Below are 20,340 nucleotides of genomic sequence, written 5' to 3'. Positions count from 1 at the left end.
TAGAGCTCCTATAGGTTCACTTTCACCAACAGCATCCCCTTCGATTTACCTTATATCGGGTAAAAGTTTCGGACGGATTGGCGGATTTCCAGCAGCCTGAACACCTGGTAGGCTCGAAGATCATTCGTCAATGGCATCGTTTCGAGATTGGTCATCAGCGACGACTTCATGGCATTGAGCAGTTTACTCAATACTCGCACGTGAATTCCCGAGAAATCTGTAGACTACCTGCAAGAGTTCGCGCTACTGTAGATTCATCGTCATGGCCTGCTTACATGATCAAACGGTCATTATGCAGAACATCCCTTCGACTTCTGCAGTTCTATAGAATCCTAAGTGACAACACTGCATACCTGGATGGGCATTCCTTACGTTAAAGCTGGAATGCGCACCTGAAGTCTTGAGAATTATTCTTGTATTTCTCTTCTTGTGGAAACTCTGACTGCGCCCGTTCTAATATCAAGGAGCTGAAGAATGGACTATTTGCCAGTTATGTATGTGAATACATAAGTCGCTGTCACGCTTAGGGAAGCATGCAGCTGAAAGCTGGATTCGTCATGTAGTATCTCGTATACAAGCTTTTGACGTCAAAAGTTTTCAGAAAGTATGACTTGAAGATGCAAGGGACGCGATAAATTTTGGACGCCATATATCCATTTATCAAAGAAGCTCTTTACTAGGCTTTTTGGAGTGATAATTCTATTAGGGCCTCTTCGCCTTTCGAACATGACAATGACAAAGGAGACTCCTATGATGGACTATCCAGATGTCCACACAGTTATCAAGTCCTTCCAAACGACCGTCAACCGGTATTCCGACTATCCCGCTATCATCTGTCGCCAGCGATCGGGAAGCAGCCACAACGTGAACAGATGGACGTATCGCGACCTTCATGTAACAATCCAGCAGTTTGCTCGTGGTCTGGTTGCCCACAATGTGAAAGCAGGCACACCAATGTTTGTATTGTGTAGGAATCAAGTCGAATATGTCATTGCCACTTTGACGGCTTATTATATGGGGTTTATACAAATCCCCATCGAGCCAGGAATATTGGATAATTTCGGAGATGTGCGCCATATGCTGGACACTGTGATCCAACATTACAACTCAGACCGAGTCATTCTCCTAGCAAATGATAGGACTTCTGCCGTGAAGCTTGATCAGCTTGTATTACCCACAGGAACTATTAAGATTTGTACTGAAGGAAGATCCGATGACTGGATACCCTTCCAAGAGCTCCTTCTAGGGACGGGCATAGAACCTCAAGAACGAGGACCGGCTAGAGGTGTTGCGGAACAATCCATCTTCTTTACGAGTGGCTCCACAGCTCTTCCCAAATGCTGTTTGATTCAAGCTGCCCAATGGTTTTATCATCTCGAGCCTTCCCTCAGCCTGGGGTCCTTCTCGCCGCAAGCCCGCATTGTGATTCCCGTACCCGTCAGCCATGCCTTTGGATATATTTGCATAATATTGTCGCTACTTCAAGGTGCATGCGTTGTCTTCCCCGGGACCGCGTATAGCCTGCAGGCGGTTGTCGACGCCATTTCACAGGAGAAGTGCACGCATGCGGCAATCGTACCAACCATGGCTCATAGCCTAATTGAGGAACTGTCCAGTTTTCCAATTAACATTAAAAGTTTGAAGGGGTTGACATTGGCCGGTGGTGTAATCACCCCCGAGCTGCTCGTGAGATGTAAAGAATGTCTTGGTGTCTCGAGCACGGAGAATTTTTACGGCATGACAGAAGGTGTCTTTGCTACCACTGGCCTCGTTCAAGATCTTGATAAGGTGACCAACGACTGTAATGTCAGTGTTGGAAAGCCTATACGAGGAGGCAAATTTCGAGTTTGCGCACAAGGGGATTATTCAACCGTGCCTCCGGGGATTGAGGGTGAGCTGCACTTCTCCGGCAAATCCATGATTACACAATATATTAGCAAAAGCACCGATGACCTCTATGAAGTAGACGGTGAAGTGTGGTTTATTACAGGCGATCGAGGTCTGGTGGACCATGAGGGCCGGTTGTTTATTCTTGGACGCCGCAAAGACATGATATCTCGAGGAGGGAAGAGCATCTCTCTTCCGAAAATCGAGGCTGTTCTTGCACAAGTGTCGGAGCTGCATGCTCTTGAGCCGCAGATTGTAGCGGCAGCTGATACGATTGCCGGTGAGGTTCCCCTAGCCGTGATCAAGGGGAAAGCCGATCATAGCGTGGTCAAACAACTGCAGGATACCATGCGGTCCTCACTGGGTGTTGCACATGTACCCAGCCATGTTGTTCCTTTGGAGACTTTACGACAGACAGACTACCCTCGCACATCGACGGGGAAGGTCCAAAGGATGAAGCTTGCGGAAATGGTACAGGCTTATCAAGAGTCGCAGAAAGTTGCAGATTCTGAGCCGTCAAATGATCCTTGTGATTTCAGTCACGCAATTCAAACAGTGTGGACACGAGTATCCGGTGTTTCTTCCGAAGACCTTGATTTGAAGCGTCCGATATCAGACTTTGCAGACAGCATCACAATGCTCATTGCGCGAGATCAGATTCGGAAGGGGACAGGTCGACAGGCTCCGCTGCGTCAGTGGAACGCCACTACAACTATCTCAGATCAGATCAGACTACTCAAAAATAGTCTACCATCCACCGGCAAGCAAGATACGTGTTCCTCTTTGCAGCAGGAGCAGCCAACAGGGCCTCCAGATGTTGAAGATATCGCTTATCTAGGAAATGACAAAGCTAGATTCAATGCCACCAAAGCGGCTATTGGGAAGACTATCTCTCAGTATGGGCTCTCCTGGAATGAGGTGGCTTCTGTGTGCCCCTGTACGGATTTCATTCAGTTGCTGTGCCGAACTCGAGTAATCAATGATTGGAACACCCGTACGGCTATTGTGACTAAATATGCTACCATGGAGGTAAGTTCACCTCACACGAGTTAGATAAAGTATAATTGATCCTAATTACCGACAGAACCTCCGCACTGCTCTGGAAGCAGTGGTGCGCAACAATCCCGTGGTCACTTCGTTCATGGTCATCGATCCGACGGAACTCGACCCAGAATTGGGTCTGTACGTGATGATTCGTCCAACTAAAGAATACCTTGACCGTTGTCTTCTGTTGAACCATGGCACTGTTGATACACTAGACGATCTCCGGGCCCTTACCAGGAAGTATCCATCCCAAGATCATACCCGGCTACCTGGGCCATTGTTCCGTGCGCTGCTCGTGCTCGTTCGTGAGACCAATTCTGCTGCTGTCATCACCAACTGTAAGGTACACCTGCGTTGCTAGAAGACATTCTCCATTGACCAGTATTTCAGGCTCCCATTCCGCCCTGGATGCCATCTATCACCAGATGCTCAATGCAGACCTAGATCAGGCTCTCGGTGGCCACGCTTTACGACCGCATGTACCGTTCAAGTCCTGGGCAGACGCTTTTTACGCGCTTCGCAAATCTCCTATAGCAGAAACCGCCGTGAAATTCCATGCAGAGTATCTCCGTGATCTAGGCAAACATCAGCATGTTCTCTGGCCACGTCCAACACACGACTTGGTGGTGACCACCGAACGTCAGGACATATGTGGGCACATAATCATATTTTCCGCTCCATCATTTGTGCGTCTCAGAGAAGTATACCCGAGCCTCACAACGCCAACCATTCTCAAAGCAGCCCTTGCTCTGCTCATCATCTCTCGTCCTAACCATTCCCATGCCCTGTTTGCAAACATGGAGGCAGCTCGATCCACGTTCCCATTCCTGCCAGCATCCATAGCTGCTCAGGGCACATACGATGCCGTCGACGTTGCCGGTCCGACCTTTGGGATCGTGTTGAATCTGGTCACCTTCCACCCGAGAGAAACAGTCCTGGAATATCTGATACGCGTCCAGCAGACACAAGCCCAGTTGTCGGAATACGCCAGTGTTCCATGGCATGAGGTTCTCCGACGACTCAACATCAGCGGCAATGTTGTCCCATCTGTGGCCGAGTCAATGCTCTTCAACTGGATGCCTGGGCTGGCATCCGCGGTGCTGGGCGATAACCCGTTCAAAAACATGCAGATCTTACAGACTCATATCAGGACGAAGCTAGGTATGTTGGCCTCTGCCACGGCTGGAGGACCAGATGGAAGCCAGATCATTATCTATCTCGAGGGAGCATTTGCCAATACGTCAATTGTGTGGGTTGCAAGAGCTGCTGAAGAGTGGAAGAAGATCGCTTTGTGGTTATCTGATGAGAACTCGTTGTCGTTGCCTGTTGCTCGGTTTCACCGCGCTCTTGGAATAGAGTAGCTCATGTCATTCATTCACATGCATCCTCAAATCTAAGGGATATAAGGTCAAAGCTGCACCTCTACAGCTACTTTTATATGGTCATCTTGGATCTTGTTTCTCGCAGCAAATATCCTAACATCAAACTCGAGCTTCCGCAGAGCCGTTACATGCCGAGGGACTAATATAGAATAAATTCAAGCCTAGAACACATCTTACACGCATAGTTTCGTCATTAGTATTTCAAAATCTGAATAAAAGACAGTAAATATACTATATTCCATACTATGAACCAGTTTTATCAAGAGGTACAAGAGGATCAGTAATACCTTGAATTTCAAGGTACCACCGACAATCTTCTCAATACAACGGCGCGCGGGCTGGGCTCATGTGGTTGACTATCCTTCCTACACGCTTTCGACGCGCGGTTTGTTATTTAGTCGATAACGGCGCTTGCGGATACGGGGTCATCCAACGGTAATGCTTCTGGTCGTTGGGGTCCAATTTTTCATATACCTCTTGTCAGAGGTTCCGTCTGGGACTGTTTGTTGCGTTCACATTGTCAGTGCTGTGAGTCGTTTTGACTTCCTTCTCATCTCCCGTCTTGTTGCCTGTGTCAGCGTTTCCTGTGTTGACAGTGTCGTCCTCCGAATAGGAGGAATGAACACAGGGACATAGTAACTTCAGCATGTTGTCCTTAATGCTGTGGAAGCCTTGTTTTGATCCTTGCACACGATGTTAGGCTGAGATACACGAGATCGACAACTCAGCTGATCTACACTAGGCAAGTGGAGCATTTTGAAACCTGTATCGTAAAAGGGAAAGAGAAGGGAAACATACTATAAAAGGAGTACAGCATCCGAGATATGCTAGTGGAAGGGCTGCACAAGTTTAAACTGGGACAAGTACAGAGGGGCGATATGATGACTGACTGGCTCCATGATAAGTGGGTTTTGATCTTTTTCCGTAACAATGAATGGCAACTTAGAAGCCCCGGGCATCAGTCGGGAATTCTACAGGATCAGGCAAAGGATACTATGTCAAGAAATCAATTATAGGGTATATGCTAGCTAAGGCATTTAATCATCAAGGGTATATATGTAAAGAAAGAAATCAGCCATAATCAAATCATAGACAACACCTCCACCCAGATCTAGGAGCATAATTGTCAGCAACCATAATCATCACATCCCAAGGTAGAACAGAGAAAGACTTACCTCCGTTTTTCCAATCTCACTCCCTTCCCGTCGAGCAAATTCCTTCGCCGATATCAAGAGCAAATCCAGATCCTCCTGATCCACCATCGAGACCATATCCCCATCATCCCGCATCTTCAACTTCAACGGTGACTGGAACCCAAACTTATCGCGGATCCTTTTCTCGAACTCCGCAATCTGGATTGTTGGTCCAACCATAATATACCGCTTATCTTCCAGTGCGTGGACCTTGATGCGAAATTTGTTGATTTCGGGGCGCCGCGTGTAGCTCCGCCGCGAGACTCGGGTATTTGGTGCATGTCCGCGTTGCCTTAAGGCACCTACTATCTCGAACTCTTCGTTGTTGAAGGCGGCGTCCTCCTCTTCGCAAGCGTCGCTGGCGTATTCTTCTTCTTCGTCGATGTATTGTTGGATCTGTTGGCGTGGCATCATTCTTCGAGATTGGCCGCCAGTGCTCATGACTAGAGATTGACGGGCTGGTGCATAGTGACCGTAGGGATCTTCTGTATATCCGTCTTCCATCGGTGGCATATACCCTGTATCGCTCATCCCTCGCCTATGCCCCGTTGATTCCCAGTGCCCGGGTTGTCGTCCCATGTTCTGGATATATAACCCTCGTGATTGCTGCTCTTGTCGGGCGAATTGTCCTCTCGTCTCAGATGCCGCGCGCGTAGTTCCAATCCGTGGCTTTTCGCTCGCTTCATTACCATTTGGCCGGCCGCCACTAACATTGGCACCAGGCCGATCCAGGTCCAGTCGCGGGGGACGTGCTGCGCGGACAGACGCGGATCGACCTGCTGGTAGTGTGCCTCCTTGGCTATTATTCGAGCTATGCGTGCTGGACTTGTCTGTGTCTGGTGGGGGTGTTGGTGGGAAGAGACTGCGGTTCAGGGGTGGCTCGGAATGCTGGCGGCTAAGTGCCATGGGGGTGTTACTTCTGTCAGAGGCGGCAATCAATCTTGCTTTTCCTAAGTAGTCTTTGGTCTTCAGGTTCTTGACTTTGGCTTCGTTTGGTCGGTAGACTACCCCGACGGGGATGGAGAAGACAGTGTAACCCTATGTCCGATGTCAACGTGCGGTCCCTTTTCCTAGTTGGTAAGAACATACCTCTGCCCTTTCACGGATCGCATCGTTGATCACGTCGTGGTCCTGTGTAACCTTCTCCTTCGAGGCGAACTCGAGATCTTGGAGACCCAGACCCATCTGCTGGAGGTAGATGTAGCATAGACCCCGATTGAAAAGCACCTCGCAAGAGAAGAGACGGAACTTGAGGCCCAGCTGCTCGTAGTCAATAGATGTGTTACCTCGAAGGTAGAGCAGGGTATCGTTGAAATTAGCCAATGCCTCCTCGAAATCACCCAGAAGGAAGTTCGAGACGCCTTCCTGGAAATAGGCAATAGCAAGGTATTGGTCTAGTCCAACAGCACGTTGATAGCACTCGACCTATTGCCATGCATTAGCACACTATTTCCACTAAGAGTAGAAGACCGGTTCAACATACTGCTCGTTCGTGTTCTCCCAACGTAGCGCAGATAACACCGCAGTTGAAGAGAATCTTGGAGGTATCCGCGATACCATCGAAGACTTGAATGGCCTCTTCATATTGCTGGTTGTCGTAGTATTCCAGAGCCAGCACCCATGTTTCGATTTCCTATACATCCTTCTCATTAGGATGAATGCTTCATGCTGATAAAGCAGTCTGGTCAGGGTTATGGCCTACCTGCTTCAAGGACATCTTGTCTGGTCAAAACAATCCACCTGTGAAAGAAGAACCGGAGCGGTCTCTGAAGGTTATATAGATGACTAGGTCGAAGAATCAGGCCGCAATTGTCACGCGTGTTTATACAGCACGAGCCAATCTGGAGCGAGTTGGTCGATTAGCCACGGTATATGTCCGATAGAAATATAAATAAATTGGCCCTGCTTAGGAGAAAGATAAGTTGTGGCTTGATTCCGATGGCAGGAGGGTATCAATCTCCGGACAATGAGACAATGCCCAGCAGCCCAGCGAAAACCAAGGCTGTTAGTCTGGCAGACACGTCGGGAGTATTATCAGAGCAGCGCGAGCGCGTTCTCGTGGAAATTAGGTAAAGTGACGCAAGAAAAAGAAAAAAGAAAAAAAAATTATTTAAAAGGGCGTGCAGATGGTGATGCCGCAAGGAACAACAGGGGAGTTGAACAAAATCCGACCGAGATTGTAGAAGCGCCCGCGAAGGGAGAGAAATATAGGGTATAAAGGGACTAAATTGATTGCGAATCTACTTGTTATGTCATTGGCAAGGGCGAAGAGACGTGAGGAAAGAGAAGAAAAATATTATGTGGCTCTGGAGGTTGAGATGGCTTGATTGCTTAACTGCGATACACTCGGAGTCGGGGCCTCGGGGGGACAAGCCCAAGGGAGAGAGACATGGCCATGCAATAAAATCCCATCCCTCCGACCTAACCGCCAGGAGCGTGCTAGATTATGGCAGTCCTCGCTGCCCAGCCGCTTCATTCGACGAGAGCGAGTGCCCCAAAGCGCTGTCACACATTTAGCAGCAGGGCTTTCGGCAACGGTGGTTGGCTGTCACAATGAAAAATGGGGCTGGTCACCGGTGATGCTGGATCTGATTGACCGATGCAGGGATAGACCTGCATTTATCGCATCTTATGGGGCTCGTATCCTCCAGTTTCTTCAGGCCGCTCAATAAAAATAGTAGCCTGGGTCCGAGCATCAAAAGACGGGAGGTCATCACCAGCATCGGGCCATTGTCCGGAAATGCTCCTTGACAACAGTATTCCTGCTCCGTGGGGAATAGCACATTGCCCAAGACTTTATTCTCCATAACCCATAACTCAACGGATCTTTTTCGGCGAATTGCAATGCCGTGATGGCTGTTCGACAATCTGCAGACCCGCCGCGGCGCTTGGAATCAATTATCACCGAATCATGGCGATACCGCCGCCATCTGTTTTCTAACGTGAGTCATGACTGACCGAAATTCTGTTATTCCATTGCATTCTTCCTCTAGAAATCTTATGAAGTGGCCTGATGTTATGCCGGCAAGAGAATGAAAGTTGGCCATCTACTCTTGTCGAGCCAGTAATAACCCCCACAACGAATGTTGTCCAGAACGCCCTTACCGCCTTCTTGATGGATGAACTTGGTGGGCCTCGGATTCCGCAACAACAGCCCTAGAATTGAACATCCCGAAAAGAAAAGCGAAGCAAACTCGAAAAAGCAAGAAGATCGCTCATTCTTCAAAGCAATCTGAAGTCCCTCATCATCGCCCAAAAGCATGCGCTCAAGCTTCGTCTCCGTCTCATCTTATGTGCGGCCTTATCCATCTCCACATCACTGCCATCTAGAAAGAAAAACATGACTTGCTTTTGCGCCTTGCTCAGCTCTAGCTTGCCTCCGTGGATACCGCTTGGTATTCCCAACGCTTGGGGATCATTCTCGATGTCTTCAGATGCACTGAATGACCAAGTTTTCTTGACGAAGCGACGAGATTGTTACCATAAGCTGCAACTTCTTGATCACCGATAATATTTTGTGCCTTAGCACGCGGCAACAATTGTCTGGCTTTTCATTTCTTGGCTAAAGTCACGTCAGTACCTGGATCAACAGAGTCAGGGAACGAACTTACACTCCATAGCTTGCGCAAGGTGCTCTTTATCTCTCTTTCCGACTTGCAGGTCTTCGCCAGGGCGATTTCGAGAATTGCGGGGAGGGATGAGTGGGTCGAACAATCTGACACTAACCAGTTCGTCCCAGGCAATCGTGTATCTGAGAGCGAGGATCGCGGTTGGGCGGTGATATTCCGTGTCGAGATCATAGCCCAGGCAACTGCTGAAATCGATCCTCATGGCTTGAACAAACTCATCCGCCTCCTACATCTGACCCAGTTGATATGTCACCTTTTTGATTTACTGGCCGAGCATCCCATGCAATCCGGTGTTAGACGCTAGCGACCCTTTACCAGGCTTCACAGAAAGATAGTCTGCGGCACTTTTCTTGGAAATAGTGCTGCCACAGGCCCGTCCGAGATTTTTACTTATGGGCCATAAGCGTGTTTCTTGTCCTGGTTCCGATGTCGCCAATCCGGTGACATTTAGGTGTCGTGGGTAGTTCACGTCCGGTTCAACGAGCCACCCACCTGAGTAGCATGCTGTTGATAGGAAAGTTGTCTTAACGCCTTGCAGCAATGCTTGTTGAATCTTCCGAGTACAAGGTTTCTGTCATCTCTTTTTTGGTTCGTAACCAGTAGGGTGATCGCCTATGATGACGGGCTTTTTTCTCCCTAATACCATGTGCCAAAATGAGAACAACCAGTGCCTGAGTATCGCTTGGCGAGGCGTGCCTGGTTTTCAACGGTCTTGACGAATGGCTCAAGGAGGTCTTGTCCACCGACAACTTGAATATTAAAGGCATTCTTGATTGAGGGTAGGAGTGAGGATTCAAGAACAACACGCCGTTCCTTTCTGGGATCACCGTGAGCGTATTCTCCGTATGTGACAACCAGGTACTCTGGTGACATTGCTGTCAACCAGGTTTGGTTAATAGTGTGCGTATCTACAACAATATGTCAGATCTATATTCGAATATGCGGCAAACAGAGAACATACAAGCTGGGTGAAGTAAATGATGTATCAAATAAAAGTCATTTAGAAACCAACCACCGTGGCTTGGGGCCGCTTCACTGTTCGTGTCTGTAATACCAGACGGCGACAATGTGGGCTTTTGATGGAACGTCTGGTGGGCGTGATGCTAGGAAGGCAAGGTCCGAGTACTGAATTAGCGACCCGGATTTTCTACCCATAGGATAGAACCCATCCCTTGGCTTTTAGGTATTGATCAGTTTGAAGAGGTGATAACGATGATGGTTGGGGGGAGTTAGGGGGAGAAGAAAAGAGATGGAGAGAGGTCAGTTGCCGACAAACGATTTAAAGGCAGCAATACGTCGTAGGCAAGACATGGTAGCATTCACGTCAATACGGAAGGTTGAGGAAAAACAAAAATAAGAAAGGGAAAATCCTGACGAAAAATACATATCATCTCTCATAGGTATCATAAACAGTGAATGCGACAAATTCTTAAACGCTTTCCTTTTTAGAACGGACCAAGCCAAACCAAATCAAACCATGCCTTGAGAGACCTGCTCCTGACGCTCCTGCCACACATTCTTTCCGGAGCACGAGCAGACCATCTTGTCGTTATCCCACACACCAGCACTGCGAGCAATAACGCCAACCAGCGTATCCGGGTCTTCCCGCTTGAACGGGCCTTCCTTCGACTTCGAAAGCACCATACTCCGGCCAATCATCTCCCAGATAGCAACCGGCCGGTCCATGAAGACATTCCCACGGCCCTTCTCGTCCACATCCACAGTTCCAAACACACCCCGGGGCTCCTTGGGGGTCTCCGAGCCAAGAACAGTTGATTTCAATGCCTCCCAAATTCCACCCGTTGAAGACGCTCCCTGCGAAATGTCTCCAGCTTGTCTGACGGTAGCCCAGTAGCGGCCCGGCGAGAGTCCGTTGATAGTCAAGTCGACAAGAGTCATGTTGGAGGAAACCTGGACCATGCGCGCGAGTCCGCGGATCTTGTTCGAGACGCTATTCGAGTGCGTTTCGAGAATGCAGACGGCGGAACCTGTTTATGTAACTCGCACCTCAGTATGGATCGGGAAAGGGGAGAGAATAAGGAATCGTACTGTTGGATGTACCGCTACCGCGGAGAATCGCATCACGACCGGTGTCCTGGATAGCAGAAACGATCTTGCTGGGTGGTGCGGTGCCCTCGATGAAGACTAGTTGCTCCTTGAGGTTGGCGTCGACTTTGTTGATTCCTATCCGGGCAGTCAGTCAGAGGTGATCTTCTGTCGAATAATCAAATTGATGAATTCGCACCTTCAATCTTGTTAAGCGAGCCGGAGATATCTTTCACGCAGCCCTCGCAGGTCATCGGGACCGCGAAGGTCGTCTATAGAGCGTCAGTGCCGGAGTTTTTCTGCCATACGTTAAGAGACGGACCTGGAACGGCTCAATCATGATGGATATAGGAGGCAACGAGAACTGAGTATTAATGAGTATATGAAAATAAAATCGACAACAAAATGTAGGAAATTGTCTCCGGATGGGGTCTTATAAATCCATAGCATTTTCTCGAATTCGCGGGACGGAGCGGGGATCGCCGGCCTTGGCCGATAGCGTCACTTCCGAATCCGATCTGCCAATTCTTCTCTGTTTTCCCATCCACCCCGACGCGCCACAACCATCGCCTGTGAGTCGACAATCACCCGCGCCCTTTTGAAGCTGTCGCTGGCATTGTAGGCACTGGATAGGTCGATACCAGAATAATCATCAATATGTCTGCACCCGGAAAATCACGATGGGCCGACGAAGACCCCGAAACCGAAGCCCTCGTTGCGCAACAGAAACGAGAAAAGGAGGCCAAGAAGCGCGCCAAAGCAGAGAGACAACGCAAACTCGAAGAAGAAGCCGAAGCTAGAAAAGCAGCGGAAGCCCAGAAACAGCAGGATGACGCGCTCAATGCACAGCAACAACAACAACAACAGCCACCCGCGAAACGACGTCGATTGTCCAATGATCAGCCCTCCGGCGCGACGACAGCAACTCCCGCTGAAGCCGAACAACAGCGGAAACGATCAAATTTGCTACGCTTTCCCATGCGCGAATGGGGCCCGTGTCGACATGTGGACAACTTCGAGCGATTGAACCATATCGAAGAAGGCTCGTACGGCTGGGTGAGCAGGGCCAAGGATATCACATCTGGCGAGGTGGTTGCTCTCAAGAAGCTGAAGATGGAGAACTCCCCTGACGGATTCCCCGTCACTGGACTGCGCGAAATCCAAACCCTCTTAGAAGCTCGCCATCAGAACGTTGTTTACCTCCGTGAGGTCGTCATCGGAAACAAAGTGGACGAGTAAGCTATAACCCATTCCCTTAATCTTCTACTTTCCTGAAAAGTTCGAGATGCATCGAGGAGAAAATTAACCATTTCCGGGGACTCTGTGATTACCCTTTTCCCTTTGTTACCCTATGAACAGTGTATTCCTCGTTATGGACTTCCTCGAACATGATTTGAAAACCTTACTCGACGACATGCGCGAACCCTTCCTCCCATCCGAAATCAAAACGCTCCTCCTGCAAGTCCTTTCCGGCCTGGACTTTCTCCATTCGCAATGGATTATGCACCGCGATCTGAAGAGCTCGAACCTGCTCCTGAACAACCGTGGGGAGATCAAGATCGCTGATTTCGGCATGGCACGATACTACGGCGATCCACCTCCGCAGCTGACCCAGCTTGTCGTCACGCTGTGGTACCGCTCTCCTGAGCTACTCCTGGGCGCAGAGCAATACGGCACCGAGGTCGACATGTGGAGCATCGGTTGTATATTCGGAGAACTCCTCACCAAGGAACCCTTGCTACAAGGAAAGAATGAAGTCGACCAGGTCTCCAAGGTACTAACCGCCCTTCCCCCCTTTCAGCCACCAAATCCATCCACTAACAAAACCACCAGATTTTCGCCCTAACGGGACCCCCAACTCAACAAACCTGGCCCGGCTTTCGCTCCCTCCCCAACGCCAAATCTCTCAAACTCCCATCAATTTCATCCGTGCTATCGGGAAACCCACCGTTACTACCCCGCACCAAATTCCCCTTCCTAACCAACGCCGGTCTACACCTTCTATCCTCTCTGCTTGCGCTGAACCCAAGCTCGCGGCCTTCGACTCAGGAATGCCTGTCGCACCCGTACTTCCGCGAGGATCCGCGCCCTAAACCGAAGGAAATGTTCCCGACTTTCCCGTCCAAGGCTGGGATGGAGAAGCGGAGACGCCGTGCGACGCCCGAGGCTCCTAAGCGTGGCCAGGAGGCTCCCCGGTTGGACTTTGCGGGGGTGTTTGGGGGTGCTCCTGGTGGTGACACGGGTGAGGCAGGTGCTGGGTTCACACTTCGTTTCGGTTGATTTATCCTTGTATAGGACGGTGTTTTAGATTTATTTGCTCCTTTTAGTGTCATTTGCGCTATTTAAACTGACAACCAGGATAATCATGAAGATAATAAGGAGGGGTGTATTAGCAACAAACGAGTGATCTAGAAACATGACATCATTTCCAAAGCGCCCTGATAAGACCAATTCCAATGACAGACATGAAGACATGAATGTGGGGTAGATATACGATCCCAATAACAATACACCGTAGTCATAACCGCATAACGTCGTTACCGAGAAACATGTAAAGAACGATCATCCGATCCAAGGAAGTACCCTAATCACCAGACATCGAGTATCACGAAGAATATTGCCTTTGAAACATGGCGTACGTAAGGAAACAATCGTCAGTCGAGTCAATCGATTTCCTAGATCGGATGCTCGCTTGACGGTCCAGCTCGTCAGCGTGTACTGGCCCATTCATCTGGAAATTATTGTGCTCACTTGCCGAGGAACTCTGATGGATTCCAAGGCCGGTACTGCTGTCAATGCTTCCTTCGTGAAGAAACACTCGCTCCGATTTGATGGCAGCTCCTTGATCCGGATTAAAACCGTTTGATTTTGCGTCGACACCAAAATATTCATCACCGGGGCCCATGGACAGCAGAGAAAGTACGTCATCTTGCCCGACCGGAGACGACGCGTTTGACCATGATGTATGCGCCGCGCCAGCGTTCCCTCCGCTTTGAATGGTTGAACGCCTGGATTGAGTATACGACGTAGGCGGCGTGCTAGTATTCCCTTCGCTATGAGTCCAACAACTAGATTGAGTACGCGAAGTAGGTGCAGTGCTATCGCTTTGACAAGTCGAATGTCTAGATCGGTCGCCCTGGCCAGTAGAGGAGTTACTGCCACCGGACGCGTTCATCGAACTGGTACGACTGGTTTCACGCGACGGTTTGTCTGCGGGTGTTTCTCCGTTATCCTATTTTATAAGTTAGCGTAGTGCTTTCAATATGGGAACTTGCACTCACGCTTCTTGACTGGTTGTCAGCTTCCTCCGAGTTGGTCATGGTAAACCAGTTGCTCTGACTTGCAGTCCCTTCTGGAAGGGCTTCGGCACTGCCTTGAGATGTGGCAGGCAACGAATCGTTAGCATCGCGTTCAACGTCCGAACTTTCAGGTACATTCTTTGTAGGCTCGTCGATGGAACACAGTGCCTCAAAAGCCTGGGTAGCATTGATGAGCTGAGAAAGGGTCGACTCATCGGAGCTAGTTGATGCCCTGCTCGAGATGACGGAACTTGAAGCCGAGGTGAGGGAAGGCCTCCGGCCGGATTGAACGCGATCATCCCATCTGATTGTCTGCGTCTTGGATGGTAGTCTCGTCGCTTCAGAATCCTCTTCGCTGAGATTGTTCAGGGTCTCTCCTTCTAATCGTGAACCGGCGGGGCCAATCTCCACATCATCAGTGTAGACATCAGGGGGTAGCGCGTGCGATGACCCAACCTCGTTCAGGTATCTGTTGACAATCTCGAGGTTCCACTTGGAAGAGCCGTTGGGTCGCGTCCGATAAAGATCAGTTCCGAATTCGAATTCGTCATCAGTGCTGGCTTCCGAGATGGTCGATGGGAAAGAGCCGTCTGGCCGGGTGATAGAACTTCCACGTGAGTCGGTTGACATCCACAATCCGGGAAGATCACGACGGGGACCTCGCTGATCAACGGATGGGCGCCTGCGGATTCCCGACCTGATCGCGTCAAGCCCAGACCGTGCTTTGCGGAGGGACCTCTCAGATAGGCTGTGCCAGCGACCTGAAGTGTGTGTACTGGACGAGTCTTCGGACAGACTGTAGCTGCCGCGGAGCCAAGAAGGAGGGATGACCGTAGGGTTATGTCGGGGATCGTGCGGGTTGAAGACCGGATAATGGACTCTTTCCTCGCAGGTCGGTGGAGGGGTAGAGGGTCTCACAATCCTGCTATAGCTGGTCAGCATTATACTCTTTCGAAGAGCAATTATAGAAGCCTTACCCGGGTCTTTTCCTTGTGGAAGACCGGAAGCTAAGAGACCATGACAGCCCTTGGCGGCGCTGGTTGACCCGGTCATTCGAAGCAATCGTCTCCATCGTCTCCATCGTGTTGGAAAGATTTCCAGTTAAGTTGATAAACCCTGGTAAGAGAAATGCAGCACAGGTTAAGGAAACCAAATAAAGACAAGGAGATACATATATAAGGTAGACCCCGGGGAGGAAAGGAGTACCATGTATCATGAGATACAATGACGGTAAGAAGAGGAGAAGAAAGAAAACAGGCCACACCAGGCCATGGCCAGTGAGAAAGCGACCGGCGCTCCTGCACTGCACGATTGCTTTTCTTCTTCTCTCATGTTGGACAAAATGGAAAGAGCCAACAATGGCACAGGGCTGAATTCGGCAGTCGCCGCCATATGCGCTGCCATATGGACGCAGTACGAGTTCCCCTTTTGCAGTCAGTCAGGATCGCAATTATATTCCAAGTAATTCCGCATTTACTTACTGGCTTCAATTGATCTTGGAAAAATGAGACTGCCCAGAGACAGTTGCAGAGGCGATTGTTGCGCAATGTCGGACAGCTGCAGTGGGAAAAAGTCGGCCCTTGTCTCTCTCCGACCATCTTCCCTCCAACTCACCTGCTGCTGCCAATAATCCTTCCCTTACTTCGACAGTGCCAGTGTTACCTTCTTACCTTCTGCATTTTATTTTTACCCTGGCCACTAATTCGCCTCTTTTCCTTCGATAATCATGGCTGCCGGGAAAGCAGCGACCTCCTTCGACGATATTATCCGGGCCGGTACCGCATCCCTCCCATCATAATGACCACCATTTCCGATCAACAGACTATTCTAACGTGATTCTACGCATTTATTCCAGGTCGCCAAAAGAAGAAGAATGAAGAGCTAGCCAGTCAGATCCTAGGAAAGAACAGGAGAGCCAGCGCGCCGGGCTCCGGCGCTGCTGGGAAGAAGGCTCAGAATGCGACACCTGGGAGTCTAGCAAGCAGGATCGGTGTCACAAAGGTAACAACACTTTCGCCAGGATTATTTTCCTTGTGACTCATGGGCGTCGCAAAGATTATCCATTCCAATCAGTCTTGCTTACAGACCTAGCGTTCTGCATCTACCAGCTCCAAACCGAAGGCGAAACCGAAGAGTAACAAACCGGCCGTGTCCGCAGCGCCTCCTGCACCCTCGAAAGCCCCGCGATCCAAACCCGCGAACAAACGCCGCCCAAATGAAGATCGTTTAATCTCAGCTCTCAATCCAGCGAATGGGCAGTCGACAATCCGGGATAACTCCGGGGGTATGAGTATCAAGGGGGCGAGTTCCGGGCCGTTCATTGTCATTGGAAGCAACTTTGCACCTGGTACCACTGCAGCAGACATTCAATCAGCCTTAGAACCGGTCTGCGGCTCGGTGATGAATTGCTGGATTACCTCACAATACCCGACTGTGACTGCTGAGATTACGTTTGCCGAGAAGTGGTCTGCTGAGAACACTGTCGCCAACTTCCACAACCAAAAGGTAGCTCGCACTCATTATTCTTACGCCGGTATTGGGCTAATAGGAATATGAAAAGGCCGATGGTAGGATCCTTTCGATGCGCTGGAAGCCAGCCGGAGCAGCGTCAGATTACAACACCCAAACATCTTTCGACAACCTCCGTGAACAGGCCGACCGACAACGCCGTAATCGCCGCGCAGACCCCGCAATCCAGGATGGAACATATGGATTCCAGGACAATAGGCTTTATAGTGACCAGATGATGGTTGATGTTCCGACTCAACCCCTTGGGAGACGGTACCGATAGACTGGAAAGCTACTTGTTGATCTGTGGTCTGCATGAATTGTTAACCATTTAGTGTACTATAAATCTTAATTCGTCACGGGCCATCTTCTTCCTCAGCAGTCTAGCCGTACACTCCAGGACTATCTGCGGCCCATAGTACTGCAGTGCGTCAGGTAGCATTTCATTCATTAATGTTTTTTTAAACAGATTTGCAGTACCTGATGGGCGCAGAGCAAGACGGCATTTCTTCAATGGTTAGGGCTCCGAGAGATGTGTTAGGATATTTGGCCTATCCAGAGCCCACAGTTATCCCAACATTAATCTCACCAGGCCATGTCCATGTCCACCTGTGGCCAAGGCTTTTTGGTCAGACAAGAACCCTGGAAGTTGCCTGTACAGCTTCTTTCGCAAATTGTTCTGGACTCTCTCTAGACGCCACGTACAACTTTCAGAAAGGTGTCTGCAATGCCCGTTGCAATGGCATTTGTGCTTTGACTTGGTAGCTTTACTGCTGTGAAGGATTCCTGCGCAAAAAGCCTGTCTATTAACATTGATGCAAAACAAGAAGACTGCTATACGAAATATGATAGCATAGAACTGAGGATTCATTTCAATACCCTTATTGACCAGATCCTCTTTGGTTATATTAGTTGGTAAACCTCGAAATAAGTCTTCAAATACCGACTGAGATCTCCCCAGGCGGAACGCGCCATGCTCGGCCAAGGCCTTTTGAGCACCAGAATGCCCTTGGCGTCATTGCCTTCAATCTCCTCCCCAGTGATGGGATCAATCAGAGCCGGTTAATCCCGAACAGAGGCAAAGCCACTGTGCCGGGCTAGATGGGCGAGACTCCGGCAAGAGGTGAAAAGGCATGACATCCTGTTTCTGTCTGAAAGTACGTCTGTAGAGAATTTAGTATGTTTCGATATTGCTTGGGTGAATGAACTTACATCAAGGACGTGCGCCTGCTTTCTACCGACTACTTCGTAACACCACTCCCAAACAATTGGGGCCAATGGCTCCCCAATACAGGCAATGACCCTTAGCCTGTCCATGCTCTTGCCGACACCATTAGGCCGTGCCTTCTTCATCATTCGTGAAGCGTAGGCGCCGTATAGAGCGAGTTGTCCCGGTTCGTTCCAAAATATCCCAATAACGATTATAGTCTGGGAACGGGGCCATTTTTGTATGCCTTCTCTTTCCTCTGTTACTTGGGAATCTCTAAATCGTAGTCTTGTCCGTATCATCACAAGAGTGTTAGTTCATCGTTCATCATTGCACATAGCAGGACGAATTTCCTGTAATGGTCACAGTTTGAAGGTTCTGTAGTACTGCGGGTCTGAACTAATGCATGTGCTCCAGATTCGACACACATATCCAGAATCCAATCGAATCTAACAAGGGTTATTAGGATGAAGGATCAAATTTTACGGTCTAAGCGGGGTGTGCAAAAAATCGAGGCAAGACTGAATTATGGAGAACGTGACAAAGGATCGAGGGCCAAGTTTAATACAAAAGTACGAGCACGAACAGTACTATGGCTAGGTATCGCAGCTGAACAACAAATATTGGTTCTAATTGACGAGAACCAATGGCGCTCACTTGTTCCTGTGCATGATCTTTGAAAGAAGCATCGTAAACACCTCCTTCCTCAACCCCATTCGCTCGTCAATGCAGCCATTCTCTGCCTGGAGCTCGTTGATCTTCGTATCTTCGAACTGCCGGTATACCTCTTCCATGTCGATCTGGCCAAAAAACCCGCTTGACTCTCGCTTCGCGTGTGTCACCTTTCTGACCATATGACGAGAACAGCACCTGTCGTTGGCCATCGGTACAGCGCCGAAGGCCCTGGACAATGATCCAAGTGCATTTGCTATGCTGGTTATCCATGTCCACCTTTCCTGTCACTTCAGAAACTTTGAAAACATCAAGATAGTCATCCTGAATCTGGAAGTACTCGCCCATCACAAGGAGAATCTTCTCGGCCTGCTTCAGATTCACCTCACTAGCACGCTGGAGATAATGCAACGCTAGCGTCACCGGTAAATAGAAACTATGTTTGGTTGATGATATCGCCGAGGAGTTTATGGCAGAGTTGCAGTCTTTTGGGCAGAAGTACTTCCCCCCTTCTCCTGGATTGTATAAGGATGTCAACCCTAAAGCTTCACCCTGAATAAACCCCATAACCATCCCCTTTTTCAACGCCTTTGACATCTACCTTCGCCATCTCGCCAATTATTACGGCCCATACTGCTATGCGGCCATCATCAAGCCTCTCTCCCACTACGTCAACGGCCGCATCATCGAGCACAAAATGGAGCAGTCCAACTTCCAATTCCCCTCCGAGTCGCGGCTCATGCCCATGTTCCTGCGAACTAAATTCGGGGGCGCTGAGAGCCTCCTGCATCTCCTGTGGCCGCAGTCCGTCTTTCCAGAGCAGGAGTATCCGATGCGGTATTTCCCGGTCATGCAGGAGTTGGTGCTGTTTACGGACTTCACGAATGATATTTTGTCGTATTATAAGGAGTTCATTTTGCACAGGGAGAAGGGGAACTTTGTGGGGAATTTTGCGGATACGCATGAGATGCAGCAGTTGGATGTGCTGCAGCATTTGACTGGTTATACGCCGAAGGTTCGTTGTTCTTCTTTCCTGAAGGAGTATAGTCGTATGCTGACCTCTGCAGTTGCTCAAGTCGGTCTATTCGATGCTCGACGGCATTGAAGATTTGCTGCGGACTGTGAAGAATTTTGTAACGGGCTGGATCATGCTGTGTACGGCTCATCGACGGTATTACCTGGTCGAGTTGTTCGAGGATGAGCAGTATCTGCCACCTTATGATGAGGATGCATAGATGAGCACTGTATGCCAGTCAGCAACATTGTTCGTTAGGAGTAGTTGAACGACTGCTATACAGAATAACATAGTAGTAATAGATCGTTTTCAAGTTCAAACCATCTATGTATCTACAAATCCAATAAACTAAACCAGAAGACCCCTTTTCTTTTTATCCTCATACATCGTAGAACATTTGTATAACTTGCACTTGTCCCTCAGACCGGGTCCTTCCCTCGTAGATGGCCAATCAGATG

The 20,340-nt window shown here is 49.4% G+C and overlaps 9 protein-coding genes across 9 annotated transcripts; 4 read left to right on the top strand and 5 right to left on the bottom strand.

Moving 5' to 3' along the window:
* Positions 1-726: 726 nt before the first annotated feature.
* Positions 727-4,292, top strand: ACHE_40683A (uncharacterized protein; the record flags this gene model as incomplete). Its single annotated transcript, XM_043278910.1, has 3 exons — positions 727-2,916; positions 2,972-3,269; positions 3,322-4,292. The coding sequence occupies 3 exons, from the start codon at positions 727-729 to the stop codon at positions 4,290-4,292; spliced, it is 3,459 nt and encodes a 1,152-aa protein (XP_043136641.1).
* A 1,102-nt stretch (positions 4,293-5,394) lies between these two features.
* ACHE_40682S (putative PB1 domain protein) lies at positions 5,395-7,223 on the bottom strand (the record flags this gene model as incomplete). The annotated part of the gene is made up of 5 exons (XM_043278908.1): positions 5,395-5,424; positions 5,489-6,544; positions 6,596-6,931; positions 6,990-7,139; positions 7,209-7,223. 5 exons carry the CDS (start codon positions 7,221-7,223, stop codon positions 5,395-5,397), a joined length of 1,587 nt encoding a protein of 528 aa, XP_043136640.1.
* Positions 7,224-9,057: 1,834 nt separating this feature from the next.
* On the bottom strand, positions 9,058-9,337 carry ACHE_40681S (uncharacterized protein; the record flags this gene model as incomplete). Its single annotated transcript, XM_043278907.1, has 2 exons — positions 9,058-9,068; positions 9,118-9,337. The coding sequence occupies 2 exons, from the start codon at positions 9,335-9,337 to the stop codon at positions 9,058-9,060; spliced, it is 231 nt and encodes a 76-aa protein (XP_043136639.1).
* Positions 9,338-10,605: 1,268 nt separating this feature from the next.
* CCS1 (copper chaperone CCS1) lies at positions 10,606-11,521 on the bottom strand (the record flags this gene model as incomplete). The annotated part of the gene is made up of 4 exons (XM_043278906.1): positions 10,606-11,123; positions 11,185-11,319; positions 11,381-11,453; positions 11,504-11,521. The coding sequence occupies 4 exons, from the start codon at positions 11,519-11,521 to the stop codon at positions 10,606-10,608; spliced, it is 744 nt and encodes a 247-aa protein (XP_043136638.1).
* Positions 11,522-11,838: 317 nt separating this feature from the next.
* On the top strand, positions 11,839-13,461 carry ACHE_40679A (uncharacterized protein; the record flags this gene model as incomplete). The annotated part of the gene is made up of 3 exons (XM_043278905.1): positions 11,839-12,416; positions 12,541-12,955; positions 13,015-13,461. 3 exons carry the CDS (start codon positions 11,839-11,841, stop codon positions 13,459-13,461), a joined length of 1,440 nt encoding a protein of 479 aa, XP_043136637.1.
* A 325-nt stretch (positions 13,462-13,786) lies between these two features.
* Positions 13,787-15,696, bottom strand: ACHE_40678S (uncharacterized protein; the record flags this gene model as incomplete). The annotated part of the gene is made up of 3 exons (XM_043278904.1): positions 13,787-14,413; positions 14,463-15,405; positions 15,458-15,696. 3 exons carry the CDS (start codon positions 15,694-15,696, stop codon positions 13,787-13,789), a joined length of 1,809 nt encoding a protein of 602 aa, XP_043136636.1.
* A 510-nt stretch (positions 15,697-16,206) lies between these two features.
* Positions 16,207-17,271, top strand: ACHE_40677A (uncharacterized protein; the record flags this gene model as incomplete). Its single annotated transcript, XM_043278903.1, has 4 exons — positions 16,207-16,255; positions 16,336-16,481; positions 16,572-16,985; positions 17,041-17,271. 4 exons carry the CDS (start codon positions 16,207-16,209, stop codon positions 17,269-17,271), a joined length of 840 nt encoding a protein of 279 aa, XP_043136635.1.
* A 1,647-nt stretch (positions 17,272-18,918) lies between these two features.
* Positions 18,919-19,464, bottom strand: ERG20_2 (farnesyl pyrophosphate synthetase; the record flags this gene model as incomplete). Its single annotated transcript, XM_043278902.1, has 1 exon — positions 18,919-19,464. One exon carries the CDS (start codon positions 19,462-19,464, stop codon positions 18,919-18,921), a length of 546 nt encoding a protein of 181 aa, XP_043136634.1.
* A 100-nt stretch (positions 19,465-19,564) lies between these two features.
* On the top strand, positions 19,565-20,102 carry ACHE_40675A (uncharacterized protein; the record flags this gene model as incomplete). The annotated part of the gene is made up of 2 exons (XM_043278901.1): positions 19,565-19,882; positions 19,935-20,102. The coding sequence occupies 2 exons, from the start codon at positions 19,565-19,567 to the stop codon at positions 20,100-20,102; spliced, it is 486 nt and encodes a 161-aa protein (XP_043136633.1).
* Positions 20,103-20,340: the final 238 nt, after the last annotated feature.

This window comes from Aspergillus chevalieri, chromosome 4 (assembly GCF_016861735.1).
Source record: "Aspergillus chevalieri M1 DNA, chromosome 4, nearly complete sequence".
NCBI lineage: Eukaryota > Fungi > Ascomycota > Eurotiomycetes > Eurotiales > Aspergillaceae > Aspergillus > Aspergillus chevalieri.
Note: the sequence above shows the minus strand (reverse complement) of the source record. Positions and strands in the feature narration are given on the sequence as shown.